The sequence below is a fragment of the Oncorhynchus gorbuscha genome, linkage group LG04 (assembly GCF_021184085.1).
Source record: "Oncorhynchus gorbuscha isolate QuinsamMale2020 ecotype Even-year linkage group LG04, OgorEven_v1.0, whole genome shotgun sequence".
NCBI classification, from domain to species: domain Eukaryota; kingdom Metazoa; phylum Chordata; class Actinopteri; order Salmoniformes; family Salmonidae; genus Oncorhynchus; species Oncorhynchus gorbuscha.
In genome coordinates, this window is record NC_060176.1 from 17808655 (window position 1) to 17822528 (window position 13874).

Consider the following 13874-nt stretch of genomic DNA (forward strand, 5'->3'; position numbering starts at 1 on the left):
GTGGCAGAAATGTGTAGGCCTGTGTTGTCAAGTAGGGGCTTGAATGTCCTTGCTTTGCTAACAGCTCCCACTTGCCTGGTCAGCTGTGCTAGCTAGACCAAGTTCACCAGATCATTAGCAGAACGAGGTAAATAAGCAATCATGTATTGATCTGGCTGAACACTGATTGAGTCCGCTGCCTTGGCTTACCCGTTCTCCCCCATTAAGGATAGGGGTTCTTTGAACAAGTTTGTTACACTCCATGTTAGGACTGCAGAACGAGTGTGCTGTATATCATTGGTGATATTTCCTATATTGGCCTTGTTCTAGCCCCATGTAAACTCATGTTTAGCAAAAGTCAAATAAAACTGATGGAGAATTATATTGCTGAAAGTAAATTAATCTGGATAGTGGAAAAATACGTTTGATAATTTCGCTGGACTTAATTTTCCTATGAATATAATCGAAAACCCTCTGATTCTTTTATATTATCGGCTCATGCTTCACTATACCGTTATTCCTCATAGCTGGACATAGGCTATCTTATTTTTTCCATATCCATAAAATGTGGGTGGGAACGGGATGTGTACGGGAATCAAATAACAGGGAGAAGTCGGATGGCTGCGCAAATACTTGGAATTCCGTTTCCGTCGTTGTCTATTCCGTAGACTTTGACAAGCAGAAAGTTGTGTTTCTATGATAGGCTACAACAGTCTCAATAGCTTGAATATCCAGTAAAAACGGCAAATGGCTTCTTCGCCACAGAAATCACCTTCTTCTCCCAAATCTCCGACTCCAAAATCACCACCTTCAAGAAAAAAAGATGACTCTTTCCTCGGAAAACTTGGGGGAACTTTGGCCAGAAGAAAAAAGGCAAAAGAAGGTTCGTTCATTAGGCTATATTTTTGTATTTATTATTAAGGCATCTACATAAAAACGTTGACATCACGAAAGCTAAAAAAAATATAGAAATAAAATACGATTCCTGTTGAACAGTAAGCTACATTAGGCTATATGCTATAAATAGACACATTCCACCGTTTTTTCCCTTCAGAATTAATCAGTTTGTTGAATAGATTAATGACAGTTTTTGCGTGAAAACAAGTTAAGAAACGTTGCTATATGGTGCTTTCATGACAACTGGGAACTCGGAAAAAACTAGGTCAAATCATGGCGTATATGATCTTCATGTCGGAAATTCGGGGCTCTAGAAAGATGCCCGAGTTCCCGACTTTGAATTCCGAGGTGGATGAAAAAAAAACATTCCCAGTCGGAGCTCGTTTCCCACCCCCCAAGTTCCCAGTTGTCTTGAACACACTGAAGAATGAAGTCGGAGATTTCTGAGTTCACAGTTGTTTTGAACGCGGCAATAGTATAGGCCCACGAGGAATTGCTGAGGTGTGTCTATTTCCATGACGTCATTTTGTTATACGACAACGGGGATGGTGATTGAAAGGCCCTCTTCATGTTTGATGTCTGAATCTATCATCAAATAACTGTGATAATAATTTGGATAATTTTGTTTTTGGTGAGGGGGACAGGGTCTATTTGAGTTGTAATTACATTGTGTTTGTCCAAGCCATAGCAGAAGAAGGCTGTGTGTGTCTGTGTTTACAGTACACATGGCTGAGCTACTGCCATGTAAGGATAAGAGGCTGCTGATATTCCATCACAGTTGTGTTCACCAAGGAATGAGGAAAAAGTTGCACGCTCTCTCCAGCACAACCACTGCCTGAGTTCAGACCAGAGGCTGCCAAGGCTTTCATTGTTTCACATTTAGTTAAATCATACCTTTAATTAAGTATGATGAATTAGACAAGCACTTGAGTTTTCATTGAATCTTTTTGGTAAATGAGCAAGCATCAAGTATGATTAAATGTCTGAAGCACTATTATTGTTTATAATGTTTCTTGGAAGACACTTTGACCCCTTTTTTATTAATTACATTTGAAGTGTATCTTTTGATACAGACATGCCCTATATATACTCCTGAGGGGCATGTGAAAGTGAGTGTGCAGCTGAGCCCCATTCACCAAAATACTGAACAAATACCGTCCAACCTGGTCCTGTAGGGGTCTGTTCGATGGAGGGCCTCTCCACTGCCGTGACAGCAACATACAGTATTTCAATCATATGAGCGTTATTGTAAACCATGTTGTGTCTCTGCCTGTGAACTGAGGAGCAGTACTTTCAGATCAGAGAGACAGACAGAGAGGTTTACATTATCCAGATGACGCTTTTGCGTTGGTTATACAATTTGTTGAGGAACCAAATGGATGCAGCTCTTTTAGTGTGAGGAAGGAGGAAGGTGTCTCTGTGGGTTAGGCCTGAACAGCAGAGGGAGATCTTGGTGTTGATTACTAACAGGATGTTGACATCTCCAGGGGGCACTTTCTCTGTTTGGGAGGAAACTGAAAAAAAACATATAGTAGTTCGTTCTGCAGGCCTTTATCACGTTATGTTATGCAGCTCTACATCAGTGCTATAGGGATCTTACTGACATCAACTGGTCCGGACAGGAACTAGCAGTGCTGGCACCATGGCCAGACAGAGTGGTCAGGTTGTCACATCACCTGTGTGAATTCCCCACATGTGCCAATTTGCACAACGCCAGGCGAGGTAAGTGAAATGATCAGGGAAGGAGGCGGATGCTCAGGACAGCAGCGTGAGACCGAGACTAGATCTATGAACGCCTAGCAACTGGATGGAGAGGATGGCCTTGTCCTGTGTGGGGCGATGTGTCTCAGAGAGAAAGCTTTTTTTCAAAGAGGTAATGGCTATCAGCATGGTCTGAGCTATCAGAGCAACTGACCATGAATGCTTAGTTAATAGACATACACTCTCTTACATCTACTCCAATTTACGGTAATAGTGTGATTGGCTCATTCTGGGAATCTCCCCATATAGTATTATCACTGGCTACAATGAGGCGCTTCATCTTATTGATCAAAGCTAGACTGAGCTCTCTCTCTCCTGGCTAACCCGAACGTGACCAAAGATAACCGGTTATAATTAGAGACATGCGTTGTGAGCCAACTTTTCCTGGTAAGACCAATGTGCCATAATACTGACAACCTGGCATGAAGAGCACAGCTTAACCTGAAGAAAAGAGCCCTAAATTGGGTGGAATCAGTGTAGAGGACAACCTTAGGTGAGTGGAGGAAAGACTCACTCTCTCTGTTATTTGTGTACATGTGAGCTTTACTGCTGAGATGATGAGGGCCAATGTTGTGTGTTGCTGATGCTACTTGACTTGCCCTCCGATTTTCTCTGCTGGACACATTTTTTGTGCCTATTAACTCAATGGAGGTCTCAGCACAGTTGTATAATAATTAGCCTGCCACACATTGAGTCACGCCACTAAAGGTCTCTGCTTCTCTGCTTTTGCAGTGTCTGAGCTCCAGGAGGAGGGCATGAATGCCATCAACCTGCCACTCAGCCCCATCCCCTTTGAGCTGGACCCAGAGGACACCATGCTGGGTAAGGCCTCCACCTTCACTCCTGCAGTGTATCACACACACACACACACACACACACACACACACACACACACACACACACACACACACACACACACACACACACACACACACACACACACACACACACACACACACACACACACACACACACACACACACACACACACACACACACACACGCTCTCTCTTTCTCGCTCTTTCAAATCAAATTGTATTTGTCACATGCGCCGAATACAAGTGTAGACCTTACCATGAAATGCTTACTTACAAGCCCTTAACCACCATTGCAGTTCAAGAAGAGTTAAGAAAATATTTACCAAATAAACTCAAGTAAAAAGTAACACAATAACGAGGCTATATACAGGGAGTACCTGTACCGAGTTAGTGTGCGGGGGTACAGGTTAGTTGAGGTCATTTTTTACAGCAGTCTTATGGCTTGAGGGTAGAAGCTGTTAAGGAGGTGTTTGGTCCTAGACTTGGCGCTCCGGTACCGCTTGCCGTGCGGTAGCAGAGAAAATAGTCTATGACTTGGGTGACTGGAGTCTCTGACAGTTTTATGGGCTTTCCTCTGACACTGCCTATTATACAGGTCCTGGATGGCAGGAAGCTTGGCCCCAGTAATGTACTGGGTCGTACGCACTACCTTCTGTAGGGCCTTACGATCAGATACTGAGCAGTTGCCATACCAGGTGGTGACGCAACCGGTCAGGATGCTCTCGATGGTGCAGCTGTAGAACCTTTTTGAGGATCTGGGGACCCATGCTAAATCTTTTCAGTCTCCTGAGGGGGAAAAGGTTTTTGTTGTGTCTTGTTCACGACTGTCTTGGTGTTTTTGGACCATGATAGTTCATAGCTGATGTGGACAACAAGGAACTTGAAACTCTCGAGCTGCTCCACTACAGCCCTGTTGATGTTAATGGGGGCCTGTTTGGCTCACCTTTTCCTGTAGCCCACGATCAGCTCCTTTGTCTTGCTCACATTGAGGGAGAGGTTGTTGTCATGGCACCACACTGCCAGTTCTCTGACCTCCCTATAGGCCATCTTCATTGTTGTGTCGTCAGCAAACTCTAATGCTCTATCTCATTGTGTGTGTGTGTGTGTGTGTGTGTGTGTGTGTGTGTGTGTGTGTGTGTGTGTGTGTGTGTGTGTGGTTCTAGAGGAGAATGAGGTCCGCACCATGGTTGACCCTAACTCCAGGAATGACCCCAAACTACAAGAGCTGATGAAGGTGTGAGATATAAAATGACTGCCGTATGTCACAATCAAAGCATTGGAAAGCAATATTGTGCCTTTTGAATGTACAGTTTGTATGTGCCTGTTAATTTCTATATAAGGTTTTGTATGCAGGTACTCATAGACTGGATCAATGATGTGCTGGTGGGGGAGAGAATCATTGTCAAAGACCTGGCTGAGGACCTCTACGATGGGCAGGTTCTGCAGAAACTCTTTGGTAAAGTATTTAATTCCCTCCAAAACATCCCTTCTATGCTTGCAATGCAGCACATTATCCTCTGGTATTTGTCTGATTCCAATTGGATCCATGTGTTCTCGTTGTATGTGACAATAAAACATATTTATTTATCTTTGTATTACAGAGAAGCTGGAGGGTGAGCGGCTGAATGTGGCTGAGGTGACCCAGTCTGAGATAGCCCAGAAGCAGAAGTTGCAGACAGTTCTGGAGAGGATCAACGACACTCTGAAGGTCTCAATCAGAAACATCAAATGGACCATTGACTGTAGGTGACATGTTTCACAGAGCGCTGTTTCACTCAAATCCCTGGTATTCTATTAATTTGTTAATAAACCATTTGGAATGTGTTGATCAAAATTATTATTATGCCAATTGTGTGTGTAAAAGACAATGTAAAGGTAATGTAATAAGGTCATTATTTTTTTTACCCTGCTTGTTTGGTCATTTTGTTGGGTGACAGAGAGGCACAGAGAAAGTTCACATTGGACTAATCTGCACCCTGCTGACCCTCTGACATTATGACCATAGAAGTAATCCCTGTCTCAAGTGGTGGGAGGTCACGGTACACAGCAGGTCAATGAAAAAAATAATAATTTTCAATTCGATTTTTGCCATGTTTATTTTTTAAGAATATGCTGAAGCCATGTTTTTTTTCTCCATTGGTTTATTGTTCTTTGGTGTATTGCAACCTTCTAATTCTCTTAAATTTCAGTTTAATTTTCGGTTTATCCTTTGTAGACGATCTAAAAGCACTTGAGGAAATCAATAGGATTGTTTGACTGATCAAAGGACAGCTAATCCCTTTGTTTTTCACTCGTATCCTCCCATACAGGTTCTCTAAATAGTAAATGTAATATTTTTGTGGTAAATGAGCATGTTTGGAATTCCATCTTTCAAGAAGCTGTAATTTGCAGCTCGGTGTATCAGTCACATGGATCGCTTTGACACAACAGACAACAAGAATGGAATTGGTTGTAACAGTTTTCTAACAAAGACATTACTTCTACCCCAAAGACACAAGTTCAGTTTGTACCTGACACGGAGTTCATCGTTTTGTTTTTGACCTTTGTTTAACCTTCAACTTGGCATTGTGAAAGCTGAGAGTCGCCTATCTCGCTAATTGTGAAAAAAGAGAATTCCTTATCTGAACCCTGCTCCAGTGCACCAGCGTGTGTATCATCTGTTTAATGACAATGCCCAGTGGATGTACTATAACATTCCTCTCGTTTCCTTTCCTATGTTCTCCCCTAGCTGTCCATGCTAAAAGCATCGTGGCCATTCTCCATTTATTGGTGGCACTGTCTCAGCACTGCCGTGCCCCCATCCGCCTACCTGATCATGTGTCCATTCAAGTTGTGGTTGTACAGGTATAGTCCTTTCCTGATACATTTTGTACTATGAAAAGGGAAACCCTGAAAACAAGTGAAATATTTGTCAAATGTCATAATTGTCTGTTTTTCCCTACAGAAACGGGAGGGGATCCTGCAGTCTCGCCAGGTTCAGGAAGAGATCACAGGGAACACGGAGTATGTCTTTTACTAACTATGTGCAGATGTCTGGATGAAACTACCGAACTTGTCCTGTCTTCCACTAGGCCTTTATCAGACCCTCAGGGTATGAAGAGAAAATGTTGGGAAATTGTTTACAGAGGCAGCCAAGAAAATGAAGGCCAATGTTTAAGGAAAGATGGCCTTAGAAACTTGTCAGTGAAGATTATGTTAATTATATCGTTTGCTTTCGATATTCGAAGTTAATGGAGGTATAAGTATAAGGGACGAGAACCGAACACAATCATGTACTTTGCCTTGGAAAGGTCATTCAAAACAAGGTGATTATAGGGCGAATCACATGTCTGTAAATATCTGTTTACAAATTAGTCAGCAAATGAGTCCGCTGGGCATTGAAGCAGTTGGAACAATTGAGGGACTGATGAGAGGAATGGAACGGCCTCTCCCGGTCTCGCATTAAAGCGGAAAGACAATGCAGACACGCCAACACCTTGGGGGGTTGATATGGACAGTTGGAGTCCCATGCTGATGGGCGGATTTAGTGAGGGGAGGAGGGTTTGGGGGTTCTGCTCCTGCCAGCCACACCACTGCTTTATGGAGCTGCATCTGATTAATAGTGGTCCAACGGGTGCAAATCAGCTCTGGAGATAAGAGGGAGGGGGCCCTGGGCTGTTGTCCTGCGAGGGGCAGCAGCTGCTCAAGCATGTCTCTGCCGGGGAAGATTGGACCGTGAAGACAAGCCACTGCCTCCCGGGCACATGTCCACCAGGCAGGCCCACCACACAGCGTTTGATCGGACTGCTCCTGGGATAGAACCACAACGCAAATCTCTGTCTTTCCGCCTGGCTTTCTTGATTAGACCATCTGCATTCAGTTAATATTTTCCAGTTTAAACAAAGTCCTAGTTAATTTCTTCTTCTCAATTGAACTTGTCTGTTTCGTCTAATGTCGGTCTCCAGCGCTGTGATTACACAGTACGATACCAGTGCTGAAATACTTTGTTCTCTTCTCTTGCAGGGCTCTATCAGGAAGACATGGTAAACATTTTCAAAATGTGTCATATTACCATGTATTCATTTGAGTTAATTAGCCATTACATTATTACTATTGTATTACTTCTGTGTTACTAAAATGAACATTCTGTTATTGTAATCATTTAACCTCCTATTCAAATTCAGAGCGAGATGCGTTTGACACTTTGTTTGACCATGCACCAGACAAGCTGAATGTGGTGAAAAAGGCATGTCTCCATCCTATTTTGAAAAATCGAAGGTATTCATTGTTTGTGTAACATTAACATTGACTGAGTACCTGCCCTTCTTGCAGACTCTGATCACCTTTGTGAACAAGCACTTGAACAAGTTGAACCTGGAGGTGTCTGAATTGGACACACAGGTGAGATTACTTTGTTTCCCTTTTAATATACCTGCTTATGAACATGGTCGTTATTGGTATGTTGTTCTACCTGTCATGCAGTTTGCTGATGGTGTGTACCTGGTGTTACTGATGGGACTGCTTGAGGGCTACTTTGTTCCTCTCTTCAACTTCTTCCTAACACCAGAGCATTTTGACCAAAAGGTAGGCTACATTGTGAAAGTTTACAGTGAGCTGCTTACTGGACTGGCATGGCTCATGCTGGATCTCTTTTCCCATATAGGTGCACAATGTGGCTTTCTCCTTTGAGCTGATGCAAGATGGCAGCCTGGAGAAACCCAAGCCACGGGCAGAGGGTGGGTGACTTCATTCTGTACACATACATTGGGGCAAAAAAAGTATTTAGTCAGCCACCAATTGTGCAAGTTCTCCCACTTAAGAAGATGAGAGGCCTGCAATTTTCATCATAGGTACACTTCAACTATGATGGACAGAATTAGAAAAAAAATCCAGAAAATCACATTGTAGGATTTTTTAAATGAATTTATTTGCAAATTATGGTGGAAAATAAGTATTTGGTCAATAACAAAAGTTAATCTCCATACTTTTATATACCCTTTGTTGGCAATGACAGAGGTCAAACGTTTTCTGTAAGTCTTGACAAGGGTTTCACACACTGTTGCTGGTATTTTGGCCCATTCCTCCATGCAGATCTCCTCTAGATGTTTTGGGGCTGTTGCTGGGCAACACGGACTTTCAAATCCCTCCAAAGATTTTCTATGGGGTTGAGATCTGGAGACTGGCTAGGCCACTCCAGGACCTTGAAATGCTTCTTACGAACCACTCCTTCATTGCCCGGGCGGTGTGTTTGGGATCATTTTCATGCTGAAAGACCCAGCCACGTTTCATCTTCAATGCCCTTGCTGATGGAAGGAGGTTTTCACTCAAAATCTCACTATACATGGCCCCATTCATTCTTTCCTTTACACGGATCAGTTGTCCTGATCCCTTTGCAGAAAAACAGCCCCAAAGCATGATGTTTCCACCCCCATGCTTCACAGTAGGTATGGTGTTCTTTGGATGCAACTCAGCATTCTTTGTCCTCCAAACACAACGCGTTGAGTTTTTACAAAAATGTTATATTTTGGTTTCATCTGACCATATGACATTCTCCCAATCTTCTTCTGGACCATCCAATTGCTCTCTAGCAAACTTCAGACGGGCCTGGACATGTACTGGTTTAAGCAGGGGGAAAACGTCTGGCACTGCAGGATTTGAGTCCCTGGCGGTGTAATGTGTTACTGATGGTAGGCTTTGTTACTTTGGTCCCAGCTCTCTGCAGGTCATTCACTAGGTCCCCCCGTGTGGTTCTGGGATTTTTGCTCACTGTTCTTGTGATAATTTTGACCCCACGGGGTGAGATCTTGCGTGGAGCCCCAGATTGAGGGAGATTGTCAGTGGTCTTGTATGTCTTCCATTTCCTAATAATTGCTCCCACAGTTGATTTCTTCAAACCAAGCTACTTACCTATTGCAGATTGTCTTCCCAGCCTGGTGCAGGTCTACAATTTTGTTTCTGGTGTCCTTTGACAGCTCTTTGGTCTTGGCCATAGTGGAGTTTGGAGTGTGACTGTTTGAGGTTGTGGACAGGTGTCTTTTATACTGATAACAAGTTCAAACAGGTGCCATTAATACAGGTAACGAGTGGAGGACAGAGGGAGCCTCTTAAAGAAGAAGTTACAGGTCTGTAAGAGCCAGAAATCTTGCTTGTTTGTAGGTGACCAAATACTTATTTTCCACCATAATTTGCAAATAAATTCATTAAAAATCCTACAATGTGATTTTCTGGATCTTTTTTCTTCTAATTTTGTCTGTCATTGTTTAAGTGTACCTATGATGAAAATTACTGGCCTCTCTCATCCTTTTAAGTGGGAGAACTTGAACAATTGGTGGCTGACTAAATACTTTTTTGCCCAACTGTACATTGTTTCTGAAAGAAAGATATGTGACAACAGAATTTCAACATTTTGTATTAAGGGATAAAAAAAAAATTGTAATGTTTATCCCTTGGGGTGTGTTACTCAACACCCTGTATATAATCAGAACATGCCTTCTAATCATAACAACCAAGAGAGAGCGCACATATTTTCATTTTAGTCATTCAGCAGACACTCTTATCCAAAGCGAATTATAGGCACTACTTTGCTCAAGCGCAAATCAACAAAATGTTCACCTAGTCGGTCGGCTTGGGGAATTGAACCAGCAACCTTTCAGTTACTGGCCCAACGCTTTCAACCGCTAGGCTACCTGCCGCCCTATTTGATGTGGGATTACTTTTCCCCCTGGGTATTACTATGTGACCGTTGTGTTAATTGAAATGAGGCCTGTAATAGTTTTAATGGTACGGTCAAGCACCAGTGAGTGGCCCATGATGACTGCATTGGGCTGTAACATTTAAGTGTTCCCCTTTATGTTTGATTTAAAGGTGGTTGCATGCCAAATTATAGCAATAGGCCTACTTAAAGTGCACTGCAATCAAAACATCTTCATGGAAGCATCTGTTTTTATAATGCATCTTTCCTCACAGCGTAGCTGAAAGAGGACAGTTTTGCCTCACTGGATGTAATGGGCTAATGTAGATCTTATAGGTGTTGTGTCTTAAGTATACAGTAGCTAGCAACAGGAGCTGGTTCCAATTACAGGCAATGTTTGAAGAAGGTATCATATAGCATGTAAATCGTAGCTCTGAATCTGGGTCATTTTAGATTATTTTCTAGTAAATGTTTCCCAGACTAAAGTTTGCCTTTGGGTTTTCTGATCTTTTGGCAGATATTGTGAACTGTGACCTGAAGTCTACTCTGAGGGTACTCTACAACCTCTTCACCAAATACAGAAATGTGGAATAAAGACGGGAGCTTCACCGTTCATTCAGTTATATCGACGTATCTATCAAGCAAATGCCCTGTTTAGATGTATATTTCAGGGCAAACACGATGCATCTAATAGGGAGAGCCCACCTGTGTTAGCTTTGTCCTGCTGAAGGCTCACTAAAACACAAGTACAGCACAGTATGTTGTAAAGTACTTGGATATGAAAAGACAGATATATTTCAGTATTATTGAAGGTTAACTTAATGAGTTATTGATTATGCCGTCCTATTGTTGAGTCATTGCCATGTTGAATTGTTCTTGTCATTCCGGGCCGAAACGTTTGAAGTCTACTTGGATTCTCTTCCGACTACATGAAGGATCAGAATATAGATGTATTGAATGTATGACAGCTGAGTTTGTCCTTATCAAAGTATTTACTTCCCATCTTTTGAAAGAAATCAGAAGTTTTGAATTGGCTCGGAATGTTTTTGATTTTTAGGGTTAATAACGCAGTGGCACCCCATAGTACGCACTATTAATTTATATACTGCCACGCTGCATATCTTTACCTTTGTTTGGTTTATGTCTAATTTTATATATTTTAATACTGGTCATTGTGCTTTAAAAATAGTCTACCTTTTAGTGACATTTTGGCTCATCATTTACCAAAGAAAGTATTTTAGATAAATTATATGAAGCTGTTAGTCTTAAAAATATTTTGTACTTATCCAAAGTATGATGTATGGCTAATTTTGACTATTTGTTTATAATCTATTCATAAAAAAAGTTTGTAAAGTAATGTTCCAGAGCAGTGTTTACTAAAACTACAGAACAGCAAGACCCCAGTACAGTGCCAGTTTCAAGAGTGGAGTATGAATTCAAACGATAAAACATACACTATATTCAACAGAAGGAGCTAGTAGTGCTGAGAATGTTGTGTGGGAATTTGACCAAAATTGATTCTGTTGTGTACTTTAATTTGAAGGTCGTAATCATTTCTTCCTATGTTGTGGTCTTGAGTGCAGTTTTGATTATGGGCCTTGTGCTGTAGCAAACTTGTGGCATTCCTTCCCATGGAAACTTGTATGCTCTGTATTGTTAATATGCCATCTCATCAAGTGAAATATAGAAGAGCACAAGAAAATGTGGCACCCGAGTGGAACAGGGGTCTAAGGCACTGCATCTCAGTGCTAGAGGTGTCACTACAGACATTCTGACCGGCTGTGATTGGGAGTCCAATAGGGCGTCGCGCAATTGGCCCAGCGTCGTCCAGGTTTGGCCGGTGAAGTCCGTCAATGTAAATAAGAATTTGTTCATAACTGACTTGCCTTTTTTAAATACATTTTTTAAATACCATCAGGATTTGGTGGTTTTAACATAACTTTACCCAACTTTCATTACACCTGACATTGTACCGTTTCATAGAAAAATAATACTGTATGGGACGGTGGATGTTGGTGGAAGTGGCTGCTTTACAATGAGAACTTAGCTTACAGTATTCCCAAGAAGTAGAGGTGCTCTAAATGCAATTCATGAATGAATTTGCTAACCACACACTGACGGAGTGGCTTTGCTAAGTGCTTAGCTGCGAATAGGAAGGTCACATTTTTTCCTTTGAGTAACAACACTACTGAGCACAGCACATAATGCATGACAAGGGTACAATAGAAGTTTTAGTGGAATTTCTTTGTGCCTGATTTGATCTATGTAGCATGTTTCTTTTATTTAATTGCTTCTTTTTAGGAGTTGAAATTCACTTCTTTCAATTTACAGACACTTAAGATTAGTTAAGATGCTTTTAGTGTGTCATGTCAACTCATTTAATTCAGCACAGAAATGAGTGAGAGGAGAAATGAGTGACTTACCTAAAGTAGAAAATACTCATAGCTCAGTTCTTTGTTTTCTTGATATTTCTGTTTTTACTCTTGGTCATATCTCTTGTGAATTGAGTTTCTATCTTTCTATACATCATACCGTATAACCTCTGACCCTCTGTCTTCATCTTGCTTTTTGTGGTGCGTTTAACAAATACCACTATTTCCATGAATTGAAGCTCAGAACTGAAGGCTTAGACCTTTAGGGGAGAATGTGACAATGTATTTTGGTACTTCATTGTTCTGACACATTTCTGGTCATGCTATTATCAGTCAAGCCCAGAGACTAAGAGCTCTGCGTTTTCATCAGAAAGCTGAAATGACCATCCATAATCAACCATTGTGCGCAAAGGTGTTTTGAACAGGAGCCTTTGCAGCCATTAAAGTAATTACCCTCCCATCGCATCTTCTACATCCCTCCCTCCATTCATTATATAAAATAAGCCTCTACGCATGACTAACAGACATGATACTCTCTTGCCTCTGTAGTGTAAGAGCTGCTCTTATGCTGAGAAAACAGACGCACACACAAAAGGTGAGGTAAGAAGTGAGTAATACTACTGATAAGTGGTTCATAGTTATTACAGGGTTGGCACTTTATGTTGGCATCTATTGATTGGCACCACGGATTCTGATCTGAAAGAGTGAATTGGTCCTTCATTGAAGTTACTTGAAAGCTCCTATTTTCTATGTAGCATATGGGTGTAAAGGCTTTACCTTGTACTCCTTTTGTATGGATGGTTTGTTACATTTCTTGCTGAAGATTGCTTAAGCCATTTTCCCTGTGTGCAATCAGTTTTTTCCTTTCCATGATTCTTCACACATATTTCAACAATAGATGGAAGATATTGATTTATGTTTGGTAAGGGTTTTGAGATTTTCTGTAATTAAATCCGGTCAAGAGATTAGCAGATAGGCAGCAATGCATATCACGTTTAGAGACACATCATTCCTGTTTGTTGCTTAAAGACATTTTCTAAAGGGAGAGATTCTTAATTTGATTAAAGCTGTGCAGCACTGAAGTGATTTTTTTCTAGATGGCAGGACATGAAACTCTGCTTTAAAAACATGCTTTTGTGTGATACCGTAAAACCCTCTGCCTCATACAATCTGCACTCCCATCTGGTTTTAATCACATTTTAGAAATCGGTTATGCCATAATCTCTCTCTAATGGCCGTGGTTTACTGGCAGATACCTTCTGCTGAATAGACAGTGAAGTTTGTAGATGGAAAGTCCTGCTCGGTTTAGATTAATCTACAGTTGAAGTCGGAAGTTTACATACACTTAGGTTGGAGTCGTTAACTCGTTTTTCAACC

At 41.5% G+C, this 13874-nt stretch overlaps 1 protein-coding gene across 1 annotated transcript; it reads left to right on the forward strand.

Annotated features, from left to right (window-relative positions):
• The first annotated feature begins 566 nt into the window (after positions 1 to 566).
• On the forward strand, positions 567 to 13576 carry LOC124033781 (alpha-parvin-like). The gene is made up of 13 exons (XM_046346068.1): positions 567 to 862; positions 3370 to 3459; positions 4619 to 4689; positions 4809 to 4911; positions 5057 to 5197; positions 6184 to 6299; positions 6400 to 6458; positions 7458 to 7477; positions 7619 to 7680; positions 7767 to 7835; positions 7917 to 8018; positions 8098 to 8170; positions 10643 to 13576. The coding sequence occupies exons 1-13, from the start codon at positions 727 to 729 to the stop codon at positions 10717 to 10719; spliced, it is 1119 nt and encodes a 372-aa protein (XP_046202024.1). The 5' UTR covers positions 567 to 726; the 3' UTR covers positions 10720 to 13576.
• The last annotated feature ends 298 nt before the right edge of the window (positions 13577 to 13874 follow it).

What these genes read in the sequence shown, in the direction of transcription:
- LOC124033781 (XM_046346068.1), top strand. Translation starts at nt 727, where the DNA reads ATGGCTTCTTCGCCACAGAAATCACCTTCTTCTCCCAAATCTCCGACT. An exon ending in TTCAAGTTGTGGTTGTACAG is followed by an intron (nt 6,300 to 6,399) that starts GTATAGTCCTTT and finishes TTTTCCCTACAG; the next exon opens with AAACGGGAGGGGATCCTGCA. An exon ending in CAGAGCATTTTGACCAAAAG is followed by an intron (nt 8,019 to 8,097) that starts GTAGGCTACATT and finishes TTTCCCATATAG; the next exon opens with GTGCACAATGTGGCTTTCTC.